Here is a 26,812-nt window from a genome sequence, read left to right on the forward strand (position 1 = left end):
CAGATGGATTTTATCCAGCTACCAATAAGTGGTACGTAGGAGTACGTGCTTGTGTGCATTGATCTCTTTCCAGGGTGGCCAGAAGCTTCTCTCCTGACCAAGGCTACTGCCAGAGCCGCAGCCAAGAAGGTGGTGAGTGAGATTTTTCTGCAGGTTTGGACTTCCGGAGACCATAGAGTCCAGTCGCAGAACCCACTTCACTGGACAGGTAAAGACCTAAAGCCTTGTCCCTCCTGGGTGTAGAAGAGGCACTGCACACCCCTTCCCGAATTAGTTGTGGGTTTGAGAGAATAAATGGCAATCTTAAGTTAGAGATACGGGAGGCCATGGAAATAACAGGGAAACCATGGTGCGAATGCTTTCCTGCTGCCCACCATTCAGTTAGAACCACACCCAACAGAAAGATGGGATTGTCCCCCTTTGAAGTATTTTTTGGCTATGCACCCAGACTAGGCCCCTACTTCCCACAGGCCCTATAGCTGATGGCAGGAAACCAGGTGGAACATGCCACACAGTTGAACCAGGCCTTGGAAAAGGTCCGCAAAAGTGTTTCTGATTCCTTTTTCAGATCGAGACAGAGACCTCAGGACGCATAACCTGAAGCCTGGAGACTACGTGGTGGTAAAGAGACACCAAAGAGAGAGTCTGGAGCCTCGCTATGACGGTCCTTTCCAAGTCCTGCTGACCAGTGCCACGTCTGTGAAGCTAGAGGGAAGTCAGCACGCTTCCACGCTTTCTATTGCAGATTAACCTATTCTTCTTGTTAGCTGGTCTCTTCTGACCGACTGTATGCTTAGGGACACCCCAACCATGACTATCACTGTATCTATAGGGCTGACCAGGATGCCCCCAGGGTAGGAGACTTTACCTAATGTTGGTGCAACAAGACAATGACCTTCTATAACACTGACAGCACAGATAACCCTGTATTAGCAGTGTCTGATGTGTACTGGATTTGTGGGGATAGGAGAGTCAGGTCAGGCCTAGAGGCTGGGAAGGTGAGTGTACGGTGATAAAACTTCTGCATTCCTTCCTCGTGATCCCCAGGGATAAGGTTGATCAGACACATAAAGAAAAGGTAGAGAATCCCAAAGGATTCTGAAGGTCTGAGAGGAGCACCTAGATGACAACGTTTATACAGATACAGTGGGAGCACCAAGGGGGTCCCAGATGAGTACAAGGCCCACAATCAGATATGGACAGGTATTCCCCATGACAGATCATTATTCCCCAGATAGCTATGAGCAAAGATGTTTGTTGGGTAAACTGTTTTTATTGTAATCAACAGAGATTTGTGAATTATATCAGAGATGCTTTCCAGAACCGCACGGCTTTGGACATAATCCTTGCTGAGAAGGGAGGAGTCTGTAAGATGGTGGGAGTGGCTTGTTACATCCCGGATGACATCGCCCCCTATGGATCGATTACCCATGCACTTGAAGAGATTGAAGGACTGTCCAGGGAACCCAAGAGAAACTCGGAAGTGGACGCTATATCCTTCACTTTGTGGTTGGGGGATTGGAAGGGTTTCCTTTAAGTGCGGATGATATTGGGGATCGTGATTTTGCTCTTGTCACTTATTGTGTGTTATGTGGTCCCTCTCATCAAGTCCACCTAGTATCATGGGTATCAGTAGTTAGACAAGCCAAAGACCCCTTACTCAAGTTACCTAAATTTGCATAATCAAGATATCCCTCTAAGATCAACCACCCCTGAAACATTTCAAGCAGCCCCCCGGAGTAGGGAACGGTAGAGTAGAGATTTGATTCCCATATGTGAAAGTCCACTAAATGGGAGCGCACCCAACAAGGGGTCTGCTGTCATCCAACTGGTGAAGAGGAGAACGAAGCACATATGGGCAGATCTATAGGTCCTTCTAGACTAAGAGTAGCTGAGAGAAATTCCAGGATTTAGGGGGGACTGTTAAGGTAAACCTGCTGATAGATCAAATCCTGTCATTTCTACTTGTTCTATTTTCCTAAAAGCATTGTAACAGAGACTTCATTATAAGATGGCGCCGGCATCGTGATCATAATGAAAACAATTAAGGCTAAAGAATGTCAACAAGACTTCAATCCTGACGTCAATAAGCAACAGCAAGGAAGTTCTCCAATCAAGAGACTACACGAGCTGGGAATTCTCCGCCCCTTCTGCTTCTTCCATAATTTCTATATAGTTTTGTGAAACCAAATAAAGTTCTAGCAGTGCAGATTTGCCATGGCCATGATCGCATGAGTGAGAATTAAATCAGCAAATGTGTCTGAATTAATTTCTTATGATGTGCACACATGCTTATTGATTAGAAACACGCAGCCAACGCACACTAAAAGAGGATGTCTTGAATCCTACCCTAACAATAGAGATTATGGGGCAAATTTACTTACCTGGTCCTGTCGCAATCCCTGATTTGGACGGTTCGATGAGGATGAAGTCCAGCGCGATTCATGAAGATCATGCACCTGAGTTCCTGCATCCATCGCTTCCCCACATGTAAGTGCATGTCTTGCAACACAAAATGTTAAAATGCTAAATGTTAAATCTTGCGCGTTGTCCAAATCCGTCGGGTTGTCTGACGACCCGCCCCCCAATTTGTGTTGCGAGCAAGCCACTGGCGATCCGCCAAAATCCGATCACGTGTTAAATGCGCCGCAAAACGGAAATCGTCGGGAAAACCGATGAAAATGCGTCCGACGGACCCTTAGTAAATGCGCCCTTATGTGTAAGCTTGCCACCATTTCATCCTGGGTAAGTGGGGAGTCACACCATTTTTTCCATACCTTATCAAATTTCTCAGGGCATCCCCAGAGTTTATAAATCACCCGTTCATATGGGAAAATTTGGTTAACTAACCCTTTCCATTGTGAGGGAGAGGGCACAGAGTCACCCATCCAGCGTAGGGGAATGGCTTTCCTTGCTAGAAATAAATGATGGGACCAGCTCTCGTCGTCTAAGATGCCAAACAGACATATCAGCGGTGTGTTAGAGAGAGGTTTTGTCAGCAAAGTCGATAGGAAATCTGTTATAGAGGACAAGAATGTTTTAATATTTGGACACTCCGAGTACATATTCCAGAAATCAGCTGGATTATGTGTACAGCGTAGGCACTGGAGTGACAAAAACCTGTCCATTTTATGGAGTCGAAATGGCGTAAGGTAGCTCTGATGAATGATGTATATTTGCGTCTTTTTGTTATTAACTGCAGGAGAGACATGAAGATGTGACTCTAAGATCTCCTCTATTAATTCATAGTCAATTTCTGGGATGAGACTCTTCCATTTCAGAAGGGCTGGTAGTTGATGACTGGTGGCTAAACTGTTTAGAAGATGTGAGTAGATGGTGGAGATTATTCCTCCTGGGCCCTGCGATCTGACTTACCCCTATAAGCGGATACGAAGAAACCGATGATACCGTGATACTGTTCTTTTATCTGGTCAAAAGAGAGGAGTACATTGTCAATATTCAAAGTTTCCGCAGTTGCGACAAATGGGGCAGCTCATCGTTATGCCATAGCGGGGTTTCTAATGGGATAGCAGTAGAAGGGCAAATAAGTGCAGCCTCTCCCCAAACTGTCTTAGCTACCTTTATGGATAGGCAGCAGTCCCCTAGTACCTTTGTTATCTCAGAGTAATGACCATATGCCTACAACCTTTAAATACTCTGCTAGTCTTTTTTCTGGGTATTGGAGGGGTTTATGTGATACCCAGGTGCCTAGAAATCTTAGCTGTCCAGCAAAATAGTAAAGAAAAATATTAGGAAGGGCCATACCCACTTGGGTTTTGGGTCTCTGTAATTTAGCAAGCTGCAATTTTGATCTAGCGGATCCCCAGATTTTGGCAGAACCACCATGTTAACTAAATTAATCCTGCCTGCCACTGAAAGGGGAAGAACGGCCCAAGTTTTGAATTTATCCCTGAAATAACCCAGCGAAGGAAAGACATTAGCATTTAGAGCCGTCTTGGGCTGCCTGGTTAGAATCACTAACAGGTATTTAAATGTATCCACGACCACAAGGTCAGACACACTCTCAGGGGGGTTACTAGCCCTGCCCCGAGACATATACATTAGGCTCGTTTTGCCCCAGTTTATACGTAAGCCTGAGTATAAACTAAAGTCAATTATCAAGTCAATTGCTCTGGGTAAGGAAGTGTCTGGGTGCAACATGTGAAGAAGAAGATCATCCACGTAAAGGGCAAGAAGATCTTGTCCCCTCCCATGGGTCACCCTGGCGAATATGGTATCCATGCGAATTTTAATTGCTAGCGGTTCAGTTGCTAAGGCGAACAAGAATGGTGAGAGAGGACACCCTTGACATGTGCCTCTTGCAAGCGGGAATGGGTCGGACAGTAGGCCATTTACGGATAAAGAGGCTTGCGGGTTTCTATAGAAAATCTATACCCATTTACAAAAATTAGGTCCAAAACGGAACCTACGTAGCTCCGCCTGTAGGTATTGCCATTCCACAGAGTCGAAGGCCTTGGCCACATCTAGTGAAGCCAAGGCCCAGTACTCTTTCCTCTCTACAACTATTTGCATAATGATTTGTGACCTACGGAGGTTCTCAGAGGTGGACCTCCCAGGCATAAAGCCTGATTGGTCCTCATGAACCAAAGATGTAATGACTTTGTTCAGTTTACATGGCAAAATCTTGGTTAAGACTTTGTAGTCGTTATTCAACAAAGAAATGGGCCTATAAGAGCCACATTCCTTTGGATTTTTATCTGGCTTAAGAATAACCACAATGTTAACCATGTAGAACGAATCCGGGAGATATCCCCTATCAAAAGTGGAGTTAAGCATTTGCAACATGGGAGGCAGTAGAGAGTCCTGATATTGGAGCCAGAACTCTAAGGGGAGGCCATCGGGCCCTGACGCCTTACCCATTGCCATCAATTTTAAAGCCTCTTGGAGCTCCTCAAGTGTTAAACGTCTAGCATATCACGCTGAGATTGGACTGAAGTGTAGGATAAACCGCCCCCGAGAGGTAGTCATTAGTGGCGGCTTCAGAACAGTCAATCTGAGTGGAGTATAAATCTCTATAGAATTCAGGAAAGGTCGCTAAAATGTCATCATTAGATGTGATAGCGGTTCCTTCAGCAGAGGTTAGCAGCAGTACTGTTGGGGACACTGTATTCTGATCTATTAGTTGCACTAATAAGCTACTGGACTGGTTACCCAACTCAAAGCATTTTTGGTGTGCAAAAAAAGAACGCCTCTTTTCTTTTTCATGAAGGCAGTGTAAATATTGTCGGCCTGTAGACAACCACTTATCTTTAGAGTAGAAGGATCCGTAACATAGGCTGCCTCTAGCCGGGTACAGGCGCTAGCTAATTCAGCCTCTTCCCTGCGAGCCTCTTTCCTTAACATAAGTAATTGCAGATTGTAAGTATTGAGGATTGAGGGTCCGTCATGTCATTGTATGCCAGGTAGTCAGCTATTAGAGCAGGGGTACGGTCAGTGGCAGGGAGGAGTGAGAACCAAAAGAAGTGAATTTTCCGTGGGTTAGTCGAGACATGGACCTCTGGAAATTGAAGACTCAGAGACACCTCTCGGTAGATGGACAATGTCATGAACGAGCGCAACCGCACTTGCATTCCCGCACACATAACCAATCCTGCAAAGGGTATTACCTCCAGGGGTATGGCAGGTGAATTCTCGTGTGTAAGGATGGCGAAGCCTCCATATATCAGACCAGCAAAGTTCTAGTAACAATCGGAGAGAGGGGTCTGTAAGTCGGGGGGTTCTAGTTCTGGGTCATGTCTAAATTTGTCGAGAACAGCATCGTGTAGGGCGTTAAATTCCCCCATATAGAGGAGGGTAGCCTGCGGGAATTGCACAGCAAAGGATGCGGCCTCATGTAGTACATTCAGAGAGGAGGTAGGGGGGTTGTAAACACCTAGAATAACAAATGAGCGACAATTTACCCACGCTTGAGCAAAGACATATCACCCTGACTACACCCGGTTCCCATCTCACTGAGCGATGTATAAGGAGTGAGACCCTATTACAGAGTTATCACAGTATAAATAAAACAGGGAAGTCTGCACCTCAGGTAAAATAACAGCAGCGCAGACTATCATGGGACGTGGAGGCGCCCGGAGGTGGTGGCTTGGCTGTCGCCCGATAGGCCCTTTCCACAGAGTATATTTTAGAAACGGTTAGGTCGGGGAGCATCTCCTTAAACCATCTTTCCATAAAGAGAATAGGGTCAGTACCTTCAGCCCTCTCTGAAAGTCCAAGGACTCTGATGTTATTGCGTCGCAGGCGATTTTCCAGATCGTCTGATTTCTGGGCCCACAATTCGGCCGCTTTCTCCAATGCCGCTATCTGGGCTGATACTGGAGCATTGTCATCTTCCAGATGGGGAATCCTCTCATCTGTGTCTTTGACACGTTCCCTCAGCTTTTGCATGTCTTGCCTCAGGAGCCCGACATCCACCCGTATCTCTCCTATCTATCTGACACTGTGGAGAGCTGGATTGCTGCTATGAGCTGTGCAGATACCTCTTTGAGTGTTAACAGCAGCTCACCAGGCGCAGCGCGCGCACTTGTTTTGCCGCGACGCCATCTTAGGCTTTTGGCCTAACGAACTCTTTTAGCCGCGCTGCAGCCACAGATGTGCGAGATTTGCTCATGGTACTTTGTCCACGGCAGAAGGATCATTTAACCAGTGTCCACGTTATGTTGTTGGTCCGTTTTCGAAGTAGGCTCAAAGTCAAACACCTTCACATGGGATACCAATCAGCTTGTTTTTAAACCAGAACAGTATAATTAAATATTTTGGTTGCCGAAGTAAGGGGAGTTGGGCGGTGCGGGATGGACCGGTGTGAGGTGGTGCAGGATGGACCGGTGTGAGGTTTCGGTGGTGCGGGATGGACTGATGTGAGATGTCGGGTGTTGCGGGATGGACCGGTGTGAGGTGTCGGTGGTGCGGGATGGACCAGTGTGAGATGTCGGATGGTGCGGGATGGACAGGTGTGAGATGTCGGATGGTGCGGGATGGACAGGTGTGAGATGTCGGATGGTGCGGGATGGACAGGTGTGAGGTGTAAGTGGTGCGGGATGGACTGGTGTCGGGTGGTGCAAGATGGACCTGTGTGAGGTGTTGGGTGGTGCGGGGTGGACCGGTGTGAGGTGTCGGGTGGTGCGGGATGGACCGGTGTGAGGTGTCGGTGGTGCGGAAAGGAGAGGTGTGAGATGTTGGGTGGTGCAGGATGGACCGGTGTTGGTGGTGCAGGATGGACTTGTGAGGTGTTGGGGGGTGCGGGATGGACCTGTGTAAGGTGTGAGTGGTGCGGGATGGACTGTTGTGAGGTGTCGGGTGGTGCAGGACGTACCTGTGTGAGGTGTTGGGTGGTGCAGGATGTACTGATGTGAGGTGTCGGGTGGTGCGGGATGGACCGGTGTGAGGTGTCGGGTGGTGCGGGATGGACCAGTGTGAGGTGTCGGGTGGTGCGGGATGGACCAGTGTGAGGTGTCGGGTGGTGTGGGATGGACCGGTGTGAGGTTTCGGTGGTGTGGGATGGACTGATGTGAGATGTCGGGTGGTGCAGGATGGACCAGTGTGAGGTTTCGGTGGTACAGGATGGACTGATGTGAGATGTCGGGTGGTGCGGGATGGACCGGTGTGAGGTGTCCGTGGTGCAGGATGGACAGGTGTCGGATGGTGTGGGATGGACCGGTGTGAGGTGTCGGGTGGTGCAGGATAGACCGGTGTGAGGTTTCGGTGCTGCGGGATGGACTGATGTGAGATGTCGGGTGGTACGGGATGGACTGGTATGAGGTGTCGGTGGTGAGGGATGGACCGGTGTGAGGTTTCGGTGCTGCGAGATGGACTGATGTGAGATGTCGGGTGGTGCGGGATGGACTGGTATGAGGTGTCGGTGGTGAGGGATGGACCGGTGTGAGATTTCGGGTGGTGTGGGATGGACTTGTGTGAGGTGTTGGGTGGTGCGTGATAGACCTGTGTGAGTGGTGCGGGATGGACTGGTGTGAGGTGTCAGGTGGTGCGGTATGGAGCTGTGTGAGGTGTTGGGTGATGCAGGATGGACGAGTGTGAGGTGTTGGGTGGTGCAGGATGGACCGGTGTGAGGTGTTGGGTGGTGCAGGATGGACCGGTGTGAGGTGTCGGTGGTGTGGGATGGACCAGTGTGATATGTCGGGTGGTGCGGGATGGACTGGTGTGAGGTGTTGGTGGTGCAGGATGGACTTGTGTGAGGTGTTAAATGGTGCGAGATGGATCGGTGTGAGGTGTCGGGTGGTGTGGGATGGACTGGTGTGAGGTGTCGGGTGGTGCGGGATGGACCGGTGTGAGGTGTCGGGTGGGGCGGGATGGACCGGTGTGAGGTGTCGGGTGGGGCGGGATGGACTAGTATGAGGTGTCGGTGGTGAGAGATGGACTGTTGTGAGGTGTCGGGTGGTGCGGGATGGACCTGTGTGACGTGTTGGGTGGTGCAGGATGGACGAGTGTGAGGTGTTGGGTGGTGCGGGATGGACCGGTGTGAGGTGTCGGGTGGTGCGGGATGGACTGGTATGAGGTGTCGGTGGTGAGGGATGGACTGTTGTGAGGTGTTGGGTGGTGCAGGATGGACGAGTGTGAGGTGTTGGGTGGTGCGGGATGGACCGGTGTGAGGTGTTGGGTGGTGCGGGATGGACCGGTGTGAGGTGTCGGGTGGTGCGGGATGGACTGGTATGAGGTGTCGGTGGTGAGGGATGGACTGTTGTGAGGTGTCGGGTGGTGCGGGATGGACCTGTGTGAGGTGTTGGGTGGTGCAGGATGGACGAGTGTGAGGTGTTGGGTGGTGCGGGATGGACCGGTGTAAGGTGTTGGGTGGTGCGGGATGGACCTGTGTGAGGTGTTGGTGGTGCGGGATGGACCGGTGTGAGGTGTTGGGTGGTGCGGGATGGACCGGTGTGAGGTGTCGGGTGGTGCGGGATGGACTGGTATGAGGTGTCGGTGGTGAGGGATGGACTGTTGTGAGGTGTCGGGTGGTGCGGGATGGACTGGTGTGAGGTGTCGGGTGGTGCGGGATGGAGCGGTCTGAGGTGTCGGGTGGTGCGGGATGGACCGGTGTGAGGTGTCGGGTGGTTCGGGATGGACTAGTATGAGGTGTCGGTGGTGAGGGATGGACTGTTGTGAGGTGTCGGGTGGTGCGGGATGGACCTGTGTGAGGTGTTGGGTGGTGCAGGATGGACGAGTGTGAGGTGTTGGGTGGTGCGGGATGGACCGGTGTAAGGTGTTGGGTGGTGCGGGATGGACCGGTGTGAGGTGTTGGTGGTGCGGGATGGACCGGTGTGAGGTGTTGGTGGTGCGGGATGGACCGGTGTGAGGTGTCGGGTGGTGCGGGATGGACCGGTGTGAGGTGTCAGGTGGTGTGGGATGGACATGTGTGAGGTGTTGGGGGGTGTAGGATGGACCGGTGTGAGGTGTCGGTGATGCACAGGTGTGAGGTGTTGGGTGGTGCGGGATGGACCGGTGTGAGGCGTTGGGTGGTGCGGGATGGACCGGTGTGAGGTGTCTGGTGATGCACAGGTGTGAGGTGTTGGGGGGTGCGGGATGGACAGGTGTGAGGTGTTGGGGGGTGCGGGATGTGAGGTGTTGTGGGGTGCGGGATGTGAGGTGTTAAGGGGTGCGGGATGTTGGGGGGTGCAGGGTCTCTGGGACTTCTCACATTTTGGGGACTGTGCGCCCATTTGATAACAATCTCTATATGTTGCACAATGTGATTTGGCGCCATTTCCCGATCACCCCAGGAACATGAGGTGTTGGGGGGTGCGGGATGTGAGGTGTCGGGTGGTGCGGGGGTCTCTGGGATTTCTCACATCTTGTGGACCCTGTGATCACCCCAGGAATATGAGGTGTGTATCGGGTGGAGCGGCCTGGGCCCGGGTGTTGTTGCTGTTTCTCCTCAGTCCCTGATCCTCACAGAGAACAAGCAGCAGCTCCTCGTCCTCTGTAATAACCTCCTCCTCCAGACCCCGCCCCTGCTTCATGTCACGTGACCCGATGATGTCAGCAGATCTTTATAGAGTACAGACAGGACTTACAGCCATTACCGACCCATAGGAAGTACAGGAAGACACGAAAGAGGCTGGTGTGTACATTACATGGGACTGCAGGAGGGGGAGAGAGGTGTACATTACATGGGACTGCAGGCTGAAGGAGTAGAGCGGTGTACATTACATGAGACTGCAGGAGAAGGAGAGGGGTGTATATTACATGGGACTGCAGGAGGAAAGGGGTGTACATTACATGGGACTGCAGGAGAAGGAGAGGGGTGTACATTACATGGGACTGCAGGAGGGGGAGAGGGGTGTACATTACATGGGACTGCAGGAGGAGAGGGGTGTACATTACATGGGACTGCAGGAGGGGGAGATGGGTGTACATTACATGGGACTGCAGGAGGAGAGGGGTGTACATTACATGGGACTGCAGGAGAAGGAGAGGGGTGTACATTACATAGGACTGCAGGAGGGGGAGAGGGGTGTACATTACATGGGACTGCAGGAGGGGGAGAGGGGTGTACATTACATGGGACTGCAGGCTGGAGGAGCAGAGGGGTGTACATGACATGGGACTGCAGGAGGGAGGAGAGGGGTGTACATTACATGGGACTGCAGGCTGGAGGAGGAGAGGGGTGTACATTACATGGAACTGCAGGAGGGGGAGAGGGGTGTACATTACATGGGACTGCAGGAGGAGGAGAGGGGTGTACATTACATGGGACTGCAGGAGGAGGAGAGGGGTGTACATTACATGGGACTGCAGGAGGGGGAGAGGGGTGTACATTACATGGAACTGCAGTAGGAGGAGAGGGGTGTACATTACATGGGACTGCAGGAGGAGGAGAGGGGTGTACATTACATGGGACTGCAGGAGGGGGAGAGGGGTGTACATTCCATGGGACTGCAGGAGGGGGAGAGGGGTGTACATTACATGGAACTGCAGGAGGAGGAGAGGGTTGTACATTACATGGGACTGCACATGGCGGGGGGGGATGTACATTACAAGGGACTGCACATGGCGGGGGGGTGTACATTACATGGGACTGCATATGGCGGGGGGGAGTACATTACATGGGACTGCATATGGCGGGGGGTACATTACATGGGACTGCATATGGCAGGGGGTACATTACATGGGACTGCACATGGCAGGGGGGTGTACATTACATGGGACTGCACATGGCAGGGGGGTGTACATTACATGGGACTGCACATGGCAGGGGGGTGTACGTTACAAGGGACTGCACATGGCACGGGGGTGTACATTACATGGGACTGCACATGGCACGGGGGTGTACATTACATGGGACTGCACATGGCAGGGGGGTGTACATTACATGGGACTGCACATGGCGGCGGGTGTACATTACATTGGACTGCCCATGGCTGGGGGGATGTACATTACATGAGACTGCAGGATGGGGGGTGTACATTACATAGGACTGCACATGGCTGCGGGTGTACATTACATGGGACTGCACATGGCGGGGGGGGTACATTACATGGGACTGCATATGGCGGGGCGTACATTACATGGGACTGCATATGGCGGGGGGTACATTAGATGGGACTGCACATGGCAGGGGGGTGTACATTACATGGGACTGCACATGGCAGGGGGGTGTACATTATATGGGACTGCACATCGCAGGGGGGTGTACGTTACATGGGACTGCACATGGCAGGGGGGTGTACATTACATGGGACTGCACATGGCAGGGGGGTGTACATTACATGGGACTGCACATGGCAGGGGGGTGTACATTACATGGGACTGCACATGGCAGGGGGGTGTACGTTACAAGGGACTGCACATGGCACGGGGGTGTACATTACATGGGACTGCACATGGCACGGGGGTGTACATTACATGGGACTGCACATGGCAGGGGGGTGTACATTACATGGGACTGCACATGGCAGGGGGCTTTACATTACATGGGACTGCACATGGCGGGGGTGTACATTACATGGGACTGCACATGGCGGGGGTGTACATTACATGGGACTGCACATGGCAGGGGGGTGTACGTTACAAGGGACTGCACATGGCACGGGGGTGTACATTACATGGGACTGCACATGGCGGGGGGGGGGCATTACATGGAACTGCACATGGCGGGGGGGACATTACATGGGACTGCACATGGCGGGGGGTACATTACATGGGACTGCACATGGCGGGGGGGACATTACATGGGACTGCACATGGCGGGGGGGACACTACATCTTCCCTGTAATCTCCTCCGGTCTCTGGATTTCTCTTCTTCCTCCTCAGGTTCTTACAATGCAGAATCTTCTATATCGGAGAATATTCCGGAGCGACTCATCAAGGATGGATAGAGGGGGGGACAAGATGGCGGAGAGCGTCCTGCGCCTCACCCTAGAGATCCTGTACCGGCTGACAGGAGAGGTGAGAGATCCTGATGATGTCACATGACCTCAGTATCTCTGGTAATAACAGGTCATGTGATCTTCTATTAATAATAATACAGACGGTCCTCTCCTTAAAGCGGACCTACCACCACGATTCTACCTATAAAGGTAGAACGGGTGGTAGGTGGATGAATGGGACGTGGGACCTTTTTTGGGCTAATCCTCACGTCCCGGCTATACTTTAGTAAACTTTAATAAGTCTTATGTAAATTTTTTTAAGCGGCTACTGGGGCGTGGAGTAGCCGGACATGAGGCTACCGTCGCGGCTACTCCACACCCCAGTAGCCTCGTTCCTCCGCCTACCATGTAGCCTCGCAGCTGCGCGCCCTCGTCCGTGTACCCGGTGTTCTGCGCATGCGCAGAGCGCAGGCCTACGGTTGCGTGGCCATAGCTCCGAGGTCGGCGCTACTGCACATGCGCAGAACGCCGGGTACTCGGACGAGGGCGCGCAGCTGCGAAGAGTTTCGCCCCGAAGATTACATGGTAGGTGGAGGAATGAGGCTACTGGGGCGTGGAGTAGCCGTGACTTCTAGCCTTGTGTCCGGCTACTTCACGCCCCAGTAGCCGCTTAAAAAGATTTACATACAGACTTATTAAAGTTTACCAAAGTATAGCCGGGACGTGAGGATTAGCCCAAAAAAGGGCTATCCTCACGTCCCATTCATCCACCTACCAGCCGTTTTACCTTTATAGGTAGAATCGTGGTGATAGGGCTGCTTTAAGGACACCCAAATTACAGACGACCCCTAGTTACAGTTGGACCCCTCTGCCCACTGTGACCTCTGGTGACCTCTCTGGACTGAGGACTCCAATTACAGCAAAAAATTTGGAAACTCCAAATGTTACTGGGGCAAAAAACATTTTTTTGCCTGGAGCTACAATTATAAAATATACAGTTTCGACTTACATACAAATTCAAGTACAAACCTGTGGAACCGATCTTTTATGTAACTTAATTCACTGCAAACTTTAGAGGCGCTTTGTGATAAGACTAAAACGTTGCTTTTATTTAATCTTTAAAGAGAACCCGTCAGGCAAATTAACCCCCTAAACTAAATATTCATATTTTCATAAACTGCCATTAGAGAGCATTGCCTCTATCCCTTCATTGTCCCTCTACATGCCTGTAAACCTAAGCAATGAGGTCCTAAAGCTGTATGCCAATGACCTGTGAGATGTCCAATGAGTCATTAGCATATTCAAGCTGTCCAGGTTATTCATGTGGGGGAGGCACAGCCACACCCCCCAGTGCTTGACTGACAGCCTGTATAATGGTGTAATGGCTTCTCCATGTGCTTCCTGGTGCTGGCGCCTCCTGCACATGCATCCAGGCTGGCGAACAGACTCCTGTGGTTCCCTCTCCAAGAGCACTCCCAGTATCCTACCTCTGTAAGGAATCGTTTGGCACGTTGCCTGCCGTTGCTGTTGGTTTCGAATAAAGAACTGTAAGTTATTCTTTCCACAACGTTGCCTTCGTCTGGTCCCTGCTATGGCTGTGTCACCATCAAGGGCGCGGTGGGGAATGTTGCACGTGACTGACAGCCTGTATAATGGTGTAATGGCTCCTCCATGTGTTTGTGTGTGTTTAGGAGAGATACAACAGCTCCAAGCAACCATGTTATAGCAGAACATGTCAGGCACTTGTGTAGCTGATGTCTGTGTCTCTCACATGTGTATGGGACTACAGCAAGTCAGCAGATAAAGCACAGACATGTATACATTACACACAGACATGAGCAAGGAGAGGGGAGGGGTAACAGAGGTGACATCACTGCCTCTGACCATGTGACCAGCCTCATTTACATAATAAAGAATAGATGATTTTATAATGATTAATGTATGAAATAACTAGATAAAGGCTGTGATGGATCCTTGTGAGCTGCTCCAACAGGTCGAGGTGACAGGACTAGTGGCAGAGACCTGATGACAGGTGCCCTTTAATTATTAAAATGAGCTCACTAGGATAAAAACACACAAACACATAAAGGGCAGGGCGAGTGCAGACGTATTTGTCACTCAGGTGCATTGTTCACTGCTCCCTTAATTCTCACATAAGCCTCAGGGCCAATCAGTAAGTAAGATACAAAAGGTCTCAAGCCCCTCTCCAAATAACAGCTACAGTTCTGGGTTATTATTGATGATATCCTATTGATTTGGACCTCAGCAAAGGAGAATTTCGGGTCTTTTGTGGATGCCCTCATCCAACCATAATGAATTGGGTCTTGGATTTACCTCGGAGATCCAGGATCAAGCGAATAACTTCCTTGTTCTAACTATAAAGAAGACAGAAGGGGGTGTTCTAGCGACTACAGCCGCCAATAGCTTACTACAATGGAACAGCTGCCATCCTTATCCCCTTAAAAGGGGTATACCAAAGGGGCAATTTTTAAGGGTGAGGCGAAATTATTGTGGCTTTGGAGAATCCCCAAGGAAGGCAGGAGAGCTATCTGAGCGCTTTGTTAGACAAGGGTTCCCCAAAAAGTCCTTAAAGAGGCATATCAGGGGGCTGCTAGTACCGAGAGGAGACAACTGCTTGTCCCCAGAAAACAGGAACAGGTACAGACTGCTACTCGGATAATTGGTACATATGATAACCAACACAATGAAATACACCAAATAATTTCAAATTATTGGGACGTACTTCTAACTGATAAAGAGGTAGAAAAGTTTGTATCTACAAGCACGGCGATCACATATAGGAGGGGTCGGAATTTGAGGGATTTGCTGGTCCATAGCTTCCTGGAACATGGCTGGATCGTAAACCAAATGGCTCCTTCAAATGTGGTCGCTGTTCAGCATGTAGACATATGAGACCATCTACAGTTATTAGAAGCGTCCATACGGGAAAGGAATATGCAATCCCAGACTTTGTCAACTGCTCCTCGGTTGGGGTGGTTTATCTGGCAACATGTTTGTGTCCGATGGATTATGTGGGGAAAACCTTCAGAAATTTTAGGACCCGTATTAATGAACATATGAAAGATATCAAAGACAAAAATGACACCCCCATTGCCAAACATGTATGGCAGAATCATCAGGGGAATTTGAAATACCTGACTTTTTAAGGGACCGAGAGGTGGCGATTGGGGCAAAGAGGCTCAGTGGACTTTCAATCTGGATTCGGTAAAACCAAATGGTATTAATGATTTTGTCTCCTATGCTTCATAGAACAATAGTGGGAATGAACATCAATCTCCTACGCGGGATGTTTCTGGGTAATACAGGTGCCTATTGTATGTGACACTTTGCGGCAGATTTACTTACCCGGTCCCGTCAATATCCTGTGGTGCGTTGTCCGACGAGGAATCGGGTCTGGCGCAATTCACTATGATTGTGCGTCCGAGTTCCTTCAGGTGTCACTGCTGCTCTGAGGTCCGCCAGAGTTCACCTGCTTCTTCCCGGTGCATGTGAACGCTTTATCTTGCGACACCTTTCCTTTTTTAAATTCCGTGGTTTGTCCGAATCCGTCGGGTTATCCGACGGCCACGCCCCCGATTTCTGTCACGTGCAAGCCGGTGCCGATGCGCCACAATCCGATCGCGTGCACCAAAAACCCGGGGCAATTCAGGGCAAAAGAGAACCCGGGGAAAGTGCGCCGTTCGGACCCTTAGTAAATGAGCCCCTTTGTCTTGGGTCATAATATTGTATTATGCACTTTTACTTCATCTTTATAGGAGCAGATTGTTCATAGGAATGCCTATTGTAGTTCTGATATATTCATTACATGTGGATACCTGCTTGGAGTAATGTGGATTCTGGGGTTGGATATGAGTGCACCTTTTTTGGGAATCAAAATGGTTGTCTACCTACATTTGTACAATTGTTCTGGTTGTTAACATCCGTAGTAAAGGTTGCGGAAGAGTCACTGTTTCCTTAGTGATGGGTTGATGCTTTACCTCCATTGGAAGCCTGAAAGTTAAGTCCGCCTACCAGTGGGTGTGGCTTTGATTGCTGTCTCACTGGGACCATCGCCCCCTCCCTCGCCCCCGCCCTCCTGATCATGTGACAATGTCATGTTATACCCCGGGGGGAGCGGCGCCAAGGCTATAATCTAATGCTGGGGGTGCACTTGCACCATGTGGCCAAGTGTTGATGTTTGTTTGAAACTAAATCTGTAGACCTACTTTAGAGATTAGGGATTTAGGGTCACTACAAACCAGGGATCTGCATGGGGATGGCTTGATGTAATGAATAATGAGATACTAGTGACAAGTTTTGCCCTTGTTCACACAAGCTCAGATTCTCGAATACTGAGAAGTCACAGGTGAGCTCAGGAAAAGAAATCCGACAAAGCATAACATCTCAACCTCTCCGAAATGCTAGGCCAGTGGTGGCGAACCTATGGCACGGGTGCCAGAGGTGGCACTCAGAGCCCTCTATATGGGCACCCTTACCATCACCCCAGGGCAGGGTTTGCCAGACATGACTCAAGGCCTCTTGCAGTCCCAGACAGCCCAGGACCCTAGAAGGAAGCTACAATGATAATCCAAACTTCTTCTCCTTCTTTCTACTGTATTGCCGTCCTCAGGTACCTATACAATTTAAACCTATGACACAGCAGGAAGTAACAAGTTACTACTTAAATTGTCACATTGGCACTTTGTGAAAAATATGTGGCTTTTGGTTGTAATTTGGGCACTTGGTGTTCAAAAGGTTTGCCATCACTGTGCCAGGCAGATGTGTATGAGCTTTATTCACCTGGCGTGGTTAGCCAAAGATAAGAAGTAATGTCCGTAGTTCATTGGTTAGTAAATTATAAGGAACAAAAGACATCTCTTTCCCGGGAATAACTAGTAACGTAAATCAGTCAAGGCCACATTCTTACACTGCACAGCCGAGTCTTCTCAGTCTTCATCCATAGTCTGGCCTTGTCTTAGTTTTCAGCATTTAGAAAGCATATGAAAAATAAAAACATTTCCATTAAACATATAACAATACGTCACACTAGCGCATTCCCAAACTGATCGGCCCCGAGGATTATGTGAGAATTGAGGGAGCAGTGAACAATCCACCTGAGTGACAAATACGTCTGCACTCGCCCTACCCTTTATGTGTTTGTGTGTTTATCCTAGTGAACTCATTTTAATAATTAAAGATGAAATAAAAGCCAAGTTTTCTCCTTATCATAAAGTGTCTGTAAAGTTTGCAGTGAATTAATCATTATTTCCTGAGACACAAATAATTAGAAGGTTCTATTCCCAGTGATTTTATCTTGTATGTTCCCCCTGACTCCCTGTAGTTGGTGATATAAGACGGGTGTCACCACAGGTGTCTTTACCCCCTCACTAGAGGGAGCTCTTCCCCTTATATCTATGGGGAGGTTTCCTTTGTCTTTTCCCTCATAACTTTTACCTCAGGATCGTTGTCTTTCTCTTCTGTCTCTAGAAAGATCTCAGCTCCGCCTCTTTCCTTATTTCTCTTCCCATTTGGTGATTAGTTTAGTTGGGAGGAGTTATGACCTAACAAGAGTGGCAGCTCCTTAGCTAAGCTTGGTTGTGCTGTGCTCCTATACAATACATGAGGCCGTATACAAAGATAAACCAAACCAACAAGAAGGTAGAGACCGAGGCGAGTACACGAGGGGAACCCGCAGGATACATCACACAAACCCCACACCCTTATACATGTAATAGTATTATCCCGCTGTCTCCCCATAATCAGGATTACACATTAGTGAAGAAGACGTCTAGTGAGCGCTGTCCGGCCCCTGTGTATGAAGAATGGGGGGGACCCCTGCGCCCCATCCCCCGGCCTCACCCCCTGATACATGACCAGATCCTAGAACTGACCATGAAGATGACGGAGCTGCTGACTGGAGAGGTGACACTGCTGGGAATGCTGGGACATGATCCAGTAATGGAGGCTCCGGGGGATGACTGTAGCCATTGTGTGTGTCAGGTTCCTATAAGGTGTCAGGATGTGGCCGTCTATTTCTCCATGGAGGAGTGGGAGTATGTAGAAGGACACAAGGAGAGCTACCAGGAGCCGCGGAGCCTGACATCACCAGGTAATAGACAGGACTATAGACACGTGTCCCCTCTGTATTATCTGTATATATAATACATATAGTCTGTGTATGTGATCCCTACAGTCCCTACATCCAGGGAGAGCAGATCCCCGGAGAGATGTCCCCGTCCTGCACAGGAGGATCAGGTAGGTGGAGATGTCTCTCCCTATGAGCTGTAGACGGCTGTCACCTCCTGCTCCTCAGTATTAGATGTCTTCTCCTGGAGGATGGAGCATAGACATGACATGTGCTCTGGATCTTCTCCATGTTCCTCAGAGATAAGTAGCGCTGGATTCCCGGCCTCTTCTCCAGCATCTTCTGACTATTAGAATATTTGTTTCTCAGCTTCTGAATGAGGAGAAAGATGTGGACATTATCAGTGCAGCCATAAAAGAAGAGACCTGGGGGAGGGGTGTACATTACATGGGACTGCACATGGCGGGGGGGGGTGCATTACATGGGACTGCACATGGTGCGAGGCGGTGTACATTATATGGGACTGCACATGGTGCGAGGGCGGTGTACATTATATGGGACAGCACATGGCGAGGGCGGTGTACATTATATGGGACTGCACATGGCGGGGGGGACACTACATCCTCCCTGTAATCTCCTCCGGTCTCTGGATTTCTCTTCTTCCTCTTCAGGTTCTTACAATCCGGAATCTTCTATATCGGAGAATATTCCAGAGCGACTCATCCAGGATGGAGAGAGGGGGGGACAAGATGGCGGAGCGCGTCCTGCACCTCACCCTAGAGATCCTCTACCGGCTCACAGGAAAGGTGAGAGATCCTGATGATGTCACATGACCTTAGTATTTCTGGTAATGACAGGTCATGTGATCTTCTATAAATAATAATACAGGTGCACCTTTTTTGGGAATTATATTGGTTGTCTACCTACAATTGTCCTGGTTGTCAACATCTGTAGTAAAGGTGGGGGAAGTCACTGTTCCCTTAGTGATTGGTTGATTCTTTACCTCCATTGGAAGCCCAAAAGTTAAGTCCGCCTACCAGTGGATGTGGCTTTGGTTGCTGTCTCACTGGGACCATTGCCTCCGCCCCTCACCCCTCCCGCCGGATCATGTGACAATGTCATGTGATACCCTGGAGCAGAGGCCCTTGGTGATGATGCAGATGCTGTGGGCACATGATGGACTGATGTTCAGTGCGGATTGGGTGGATATGGTTTTGTGGGCATTACCTAGAAGTGCATTGAGCTCTATAAATATGGGCAGGCCGGGGCGGGCCATGGCTATAATCTTATGCTGGGGGCGCGCTTGCACCATGTGGCCAAGTGTTGGTAAGTTGGTTTGAAACTAAAACTGTAGACCTACTTTAACCCCTGAAGAACTCATGTCTGAGTGAAATACGTATAGGGTTATGGAGTATTAGGGATTTAGGGTCACTACAAGCCAGGGATCTGCATGGGGATGGCTCGATGCAATGAATATTGAGAAACTAGCGACAAGTTTTGCCCTTGTTCACACAACCTCAGATTCTCTAATACTGATAACAGTCACAGGTGAGCTCAGGAAAAGAAATCCGACCAAACAACGTATGGTATAACATCTCAACCTCTCCAAGCTGCTAGGCAGATGTGTATGAGCTTTATTCACCTGGCGTGGTTAGCCAAAGATAAGAAGTAATGTCCGTAGTTCATTGGTTAGTAAATTATAATATGATTGCAGGAACAAAAGACATCTCTTTCCCGGGAATAACTAGTAACGTAAATCAGTCAAGGCCACATTCTTACACTGCACAGCCGAGTCTTCTCAGTATTCATCCATAGTCTGGCCTCGTCTTAGTTTTCAGCATTTAGAAATCATATGAAAAATAAAAACATTTCCATTAAACATATAACAATACGTCACACTAGCGCATTCCCAAACTGATCAGCCCCGAGGATTATGTGAGAATTGAGGGAGCAGTGAACAATCCACCTGAGTGACAAATACGTCTGCACTCGCCCTACCCTTTATGTGTTTGTGTGTTTATCCTAGTGAGCTCATTTTAATAATTAAAGATGAAATAAAAGCCAAGTTTTCTCCTTATCATAAAGTGTCTGTAAAGTTTGCAGTGAATTAAATATTATTTCCTGAGACACAAATAATAAGAACGTTCTATTCCCAGTGATTTTATCTTGTATGTTTCCCCTGACGGCCTGTAGTTGGTTATATAAGACGGGTGTCACCAGATGTGTCTTTACCCCCTCACTAGAGGGAGCTCTTCCCCTTATATCTATGGGGAGGTTTCCTTTGTCTTTTCCCTCATAACTTTTACCTCAGGATCGTTGTCTTTCTCTTCTGTCTCTAGAAAGATCTTAGCTCCGCCTCTTTCCTTATTTCTCTTTCCATTTGGTGATTAGTTTAGTTGGGAGGAGTTATGACCTAACAAGAGTGGCAGCTCCTTAGCTAAGCTTGGTTGTGCTGTGCTCCTATAAAATACATGAGGCCGTATACAAAGATAAACCAAACCAACAAGAAGGTAGAGACAGAGGCGAGTACACGAGGGGAACGTGCAGGATACATCACACAAACCCCACACCCTTATACATGTAATAGTATTATCCCGCTGTCTCCCCATAACCAGGATTACACATTAGTGAAGAAGACGTCTAGTGAGCGCTGTCCGGCCCCTGTGTATGAAGAATGGGGGGGACCCCTGCGCCCCATCCCCCGGCCTCACCCCCTGATACATGACCAGATCCTAGAACTGACCATGAAGATGACGAAGCTGCTGACTGGAGAGGTGACACTGCTGGGAATGCTGGGACATGATCCAGTAATGGAGGCTCCGGGGGATGACTGTAGCCATTGTGTGTGTCAGGTTCCTATAAGGTGTCAGGATGTGGCCGTCTATTTCTCCATGGAGGAGTGGGAGTATGTAGAAGGACACAAGGAGCACTACCAGGAGCTGCGGAGCCTTGCATCACCAGGTAATAGACAGGACTATAGACACGTGTCCCCTCTGTATTATCTGTATATATAATACATATAGTCTGTGTATGTGATCCCTACAGTCCCTCCATCCAGGGAGAGAAGATCCCCGGAGAGATGTCCCCGTCCTGCACAGGAGGATCAGGTAGGTGGAGATGTCTCTCCCTATGAGCTGTAGACGGCTGTCACCTCCTGCTCCTCAGTATTAGATGTCTTCTCCTGGAGGATGGAGCATAGACATGGCATGTGCTCTGGATCTTCTCCATGTTCCTCAGAGATAAGTAGCGCTGGATTCCCGGCCTCTTCTCCAGCATCTTCTGACTATTAGAATATTTGTTTCTCAGCTTCTGGATGAGGAGAAAGATGTGGACATTATCGGTGCAGCCATAAAAGAAGAGACGTGTGTGAGGGATGAGGAGGAGTGTGAGGAGGACACCCCGGCACATGTCCCCCCAGGTGAGGAGTGTGAGGAGGACGCCCCGGCACATGTCCCCCCAGGTGAGGAGTGTGAGGAGGACGCCCCGGCACGTGTCCCCCCAGGTGAGGAGGACGCCCCGGCACGTGTCCCCCCAGGTGAGGAGTGTGAGGAGGACGCCCCGGCACGTGTCCCCCCAGGTGAGGAGTGTGAGGAGGACGCCCCGGCACATGTCCCCCCAGGTGAGGAGGACGCCCCGGCACATGTTCCCCCAGGTTAGGAATGTGAGGAGGACGCCCCGGCACATGTCCCCCCAGGTGAGGAATGTGAGGAGGACACCCCGGCACATGTCCCCCCAGGTGAGGAGGACGCCCCGGCACGTGTCCCCCCAGGTGAGGAGGACGCCCCGGCACATGTCCCCCAGGTGAGGAGTGTGAGGAGGACGCCCCGGCACATGTCCCCCCAGGTGAGGAGTGTAAGGAGGATGTCCCGGCACATGTCCCCCCAGGTGAGTAGTCACCGCTAGACTCCCAGGCAGGTCATTCACTAGCAAAGCTCCCATATATTTTGGGGGGAAAAAATTTTATTTGAAAAAACCTAAATGTTCAAATCACCCCCTTCCCCTAGAACTTATACAAAAGTAAATGGAATCATAAATATCGGAAATCACTGCATCCCAAAATGATCAAACTATCAAAAAATAAAAAAGTCTATGGGATTCAACACGAGGAATAATGTAAATTGGCGCCCAAATGTCTGAATCACCACTTTTTTTTACCATTTCGCAACTCATAAAAAGTGATCAAAAAATTGTACAGTCCCCAAAATGGTAGCAATGAAAAAAGTCATCTCCTCCTGCAAAAAATTACCCTTCCCCCAGCTCCGTACGCTGTAGTATGAAACATATTATTGCCAGAAGATGACAAATTTAAGAAATTTTATTTTTTACCAAAGGTTTTCATTTTTTAAATCAATAAAAACCTTTTATAAATTCATTTCCCCTGTGATTGTACCAACCTAAGGAATAAAGTGCAGGTGTCATTTGGGACAAAAAGTGAACGGCCACATTTGGAATTTTTTCCCACTTCCCCGTTCATGGCTTGGAATATTAGATACAATCACTGGAAAGTACAAATTGTTTCACAGAAAACAAGCCCTCGCACGGCTCTGTGCACGGAAACAAGCCCTCGCGCGGCTCTGTGCACGGAAACAAGCCCTCGCACGGCTCTGTACGCGGAAACAGGCCCTCGCATGGCTCTGTACACGGAAACAAGCCCTCGCACGGCTCTGTACATGGAAACAAGCCCTCGCACGGCTCTGTACATGGAAACAAGCCCTCGCACGGCTCTGTACATGGAAACAAGCCCTCGCACGGCTCTGTGCACGGAAACAAGCCCTCGCATGGCTCTGTACACGGAAACAAGCCCTCGCACGGCTGTACATGGAAACAGGCCATCGCACGTCTATGTCCCCCCCCCCCCCCTTGCCCAGTATAAACAGTGTGGAGACAGGGAGAGGATGGGGCAGATGTGTTCAGATGGGTCTCCGTGTTCTAATGATGGACGGCAATGTCTTCTCTCCTTTGAGTTGCTTAATAATTTACCTACAAGTCTTCCACATTGTATTTATTTTTACTTGTTTTACATTATATTATTTTTTGTCAGATAACAACACGAGGAGCTCAGAGGAACATCTGATGTCTTCTGCCTGTAATGATCCTGGTACCACACAAGATACATATGAAGCGCAGACCATGACCCCGGATATACCCCCAGCCCCTCACAGGGAAGACCCCTCATCTGATCCTATTATACACGTCTCATCCTCTGATTCATCACAGACGCTACTGCAAAATGACTCTCAAGGAGGAGATCGAGGATCTCACACAGGGAAGAAGAAACATCAATGTTCAGAATGCAGCAAATCATTTAACAGGAAATCAGTTCTTGTAAGACATCTGATAATTCACACAGGGAAGAAGAGACATCAATGTTCAGAATGCAGCAAATCATTTAACAGGAAATCAGGTCTTGTAAGACATCTGATAATTCACACAGGGGAGAAGCCATTCTCATGTCAAGAATGTGGTAAATCTTTTAATCAGAAGGAAAATTTGCATATGCATAAAAGAATTCACACAGTGGAGAAGTCATTCTCCTGCTCCAAATGTGGAAAACGGTTCATTCAGAAATCAGATATGGTTAGTCATCGGAGAAGTCACACAGTAGAGAAGCCATTTTCATGTTCGGAATGTGGGAAATGTTATACCTACAGATCACAATTGGATAAACATCAAAGACTTCACTCAGGGGAGAAGCCATTTTCATGTTCCGAGTGTAGCAAATGTTTTAACGTAAAATTGGATCTTGTTATACATCAGAGAAGTCACACAGGAGAGAAGCCTTATTCATGTTCAGAATGTGGGAAATGTTTTACTCAGAAATCGAGTCTGATTCAACATCACACAATTCACACAGGGGTAAAGAAATTTTCATGCCCAGAATGTGGGGAATGTTTTCTCACCAAATATTATCTTAAAACACATCTAAGAACTCACACAGGTGAGCAGCCATATTTATGTTCAGAATGTGGGAAATGTTTTCTCACCAAATATTATCTTAAAACACATCTAAGAACTCACACAGGTGAGCAGCCATTTTTATGTTCAGAATGTGGGAAATGTTTTTGCCAGAAATCACAATTGGTTATACATCAGAGAATTCACACAGGGGAGAAACCGTTTTCATGTTTAGAATGTGCGAAATCGTTTAACAATAAGAACCAGTTGGATGTACATCGGAGAATTCACACAGGGGTGAAACCGTTTTCATGTTTAGAATGTGGGAAATCGTTTAACGATAAATCAAAGTTGGATGGACATTGGAGAATTCACACAGGAGAGAAGCCATTCTCATGTTCAGAATGTGGAAAAATGTTTAGCCAGAAATCAACTTTGGATAAACATCTGAGAATTCACACAGGAGAGAAGCCGTTCTCATGCTCAGAATGTGGGAAATGTTTTACTCACAGATCAAGTCTTGTTACTCATCAGAGAATTCACACAGGAGTGCTGCCCTTCTTATGCTCAGAATGTGGGAAATGTTTTGCCAAGAACTCATATCTTGTTGCTCATCAGAGAACTCACATATGACAGTGGTCTCTTTCAGACTCACACTCAAGGCCACAGAAACCAGCGCTGCGTGTATAAGCTGTGAGACACTGAAGGGGTTAAATGTGGATGGGTGGTATGTTTCCCATGGGTTTTCCTACTATGCAAGGCCTTAATGCTGAGGTTGTGTTGTCCCGCACCTTGGACACAGGTGGTGGGAGCAGCCTAATCAGGGAGGATAAAGCTGCTGAGCAGAGCTGAGAGTGTTGGCTCTAAGACGAGGCTGGAGAGCACGCACAGCCCTGACCTCTGTGCCTGGAGCAGCGACATCCTTTATATTTTAGTGGTGAGTTAGAGGAACTGTGTTTAGTTAGCACCCAGACAGGTAGGATTTTGTTTTGTGTTTTGATGCCTGTATGTACAGGCTGTTTTATTTTATACCTGCTGCTGGAATAAACGCAGGCGAGACCTGTTTTGGACTAAACTTTGGTGTCACTGTCTTGGACTGCATCCCGAATCACCGCTACCACGGTCTCTACTGGGCCAAATCTCCCAAAAAATCCCATAGAAATTCATGGGGCCATGTGCTCTCCAACAACAAAATCATGTTACTTGTGATTGTAGCCGAACAGTGATAGTCACAAGTCAGAAGAGAAAGTGATTAGTGATTAATAATGATTCGCCAATAAACATCTGTGATCCATCAAGGCTCTGGATATCATCCTGTGTCTCAGCCGTGTGCAGGGAGGATCTCACAGTAATTGACAGAAAAGAGAGGTGTCCTAGACTGTATCCCACCACTGAGGCCTCCTAGACTGTATCCCACCACTGAGGCCTCCTAGATTGTATCCCACCACTGAAGCGTCCTAGACTGTATCCCACCGCTGAGGCGTCCTAGACTGTATCCCACCGCTGAGGCGTCCTAGACTGTATCCCACCGCTGAGGCGTCCTAGACTGTATCCCACCGCTGAGGCGTCCTAGACTGTATCCCACCGCTGAGGCGTCCTAGACTGTATCCCACCGCTGAGGCGTCCTAGACTGTATCCCACCGCTGAGGCGTCCTAGACTGTATCCCACCGCTGAGGCGTCCTAGACTGTATCCCACCGCTGAGGCGTCCTAGACTGTATCCCACCGCTGAGGCGTCCTAGACTGTATCCCACCGCTGAGGCCTCCTAGACTGTATCCCACCACTGAGGCGTCCTAGACTGTATCCCACCACTGAGGCGTCCTAGACTGTATCCCACCACTGAGGCCTCCTAGACTGTATCCCACCGCTGAGGCGCCCTAGACTGTATCCCACCGCTGAGGCGTCCTAGACTGTATCCCACCGCTGAGGTGTCCTAGACTGTATCCCGCTGTTGAGGCCTCGTAGACTGTATCCCACCGCTGAGGTGTCCTAGACTGTATCCCACCACTGAGATGTCCTACAGTCATGGCCAAAAGTTTTGAGAATTACAGAAATTATTATATTGTCACATGATGTGTTCCCCTCTGGTTTTTTAGTTGTTTTTATCACATACAGAAATACAAGTGCAATCATATTATGAGGAACAAAAGCTTTTATTGTCAGTGAGAAGGAGTTACTTCAGCGAGTCGGTATTTTCAGTGATCGTGTTGACCCTTCTTCTTCAGGACCTCTGCAATTCTCCCTGGCGGCTCTCACTCACCTTCTGCACCAAATCCTGACTGATAGCCGTCCATTCTTGCACAATCACTGCTTGCATTTTGTCACAATTTGTTTGTCCACCCGTCTCTTGATTATGGGATTAATTAATTAATGGGATTAAGATCTGGGGAGTTTCCAGACCATGGACCCAAAATCTCTGTTTTGTTCCCTGAGCCATTTAGTTCTCCCCTTTTGCTATATGGCAGGAGCTCCATCATGCTGGAGATGGCATTTG

General features: G+C 49.0%; 2 protein-coding genes across 2 annotated transcripts in view; one reads left to right on the top strand and one right to left on the bottom strand.

Annotated features, from left to right (window-relative positions):
- LOC140114020 (uncharacterized) overlaps positions 1-25,784 on the top strand; it is a 43,801-nt gene extending 18,017 nt beyond the window's left edge. Inside the window, exons 7-18 of the mRNA XM_072132677.1 lie at positions 6,596-6,686; positions 12,283-12,417; positions 14,605-14,996; positions 15,609-15,655; positions 17,929-18,447; positions 18,532-18,593; positions 19,095-19,229; positions 21,039-21,197; positions 21,276-21,384; positions 21,469-21,530; positions 21,730-21,841; positions 23,465-25,784. Of these exons, the coding sequence (XP_071988778.1) occupies positions 6,596-6,686; positions 12,283-12,417; positions 14,605-14,996; positions 15,609-15,655; positions 17,929-18,447; positions 18,532-18,593; positions 19,095-19,229; positions 21,039-21,197; positions 21,276-21,384; positions 21,469-21,530; positions 21,730-21,841; positions 23,465-24,951 (3,310 nt within the window). The 3' untranslated portion in view covers positions 24,952-25,784. The remainder of the gene's footprint in view (positions 1-6,595; positions 6,687-12,282; positions 12,418-14,604; positions 14,997-15,608; positions 15,656-17,928; positions 18,448-18,531; positions 18,594-19,094; positions 19,230-21,038; positions 21,198-21,275; positions 21,385-21,468; positions 21,531-21,729; positions 21,842-23,464) is intronic.
- LOC140085330 (uncharacterized) overlaps positions 1-26,812 on the bottom strand; it is a 309,037-nt gene that overhangs the window by 147,876 nt on the left and 134,349 nt on the right. The gene's annotated exons all lie outside the window — the stretch shown is intronic.

The sequence above is a fragment of the Engystomops pustulosus genome, chromosome 1 (assembly GCF_040894005.1).
Source record: "Engystomops pustulosus chromosome 1, aEngPut4.maternal, whole genome shotgun sequence".
In the NCBI taxonomy this organism is placed as follows: domain Eukaryota; kingdom Metazoa; phylum Chordata; class Amphibia; order Anura; family Leptodactylidae; genus Engystomops; species Engystomops pustulosus.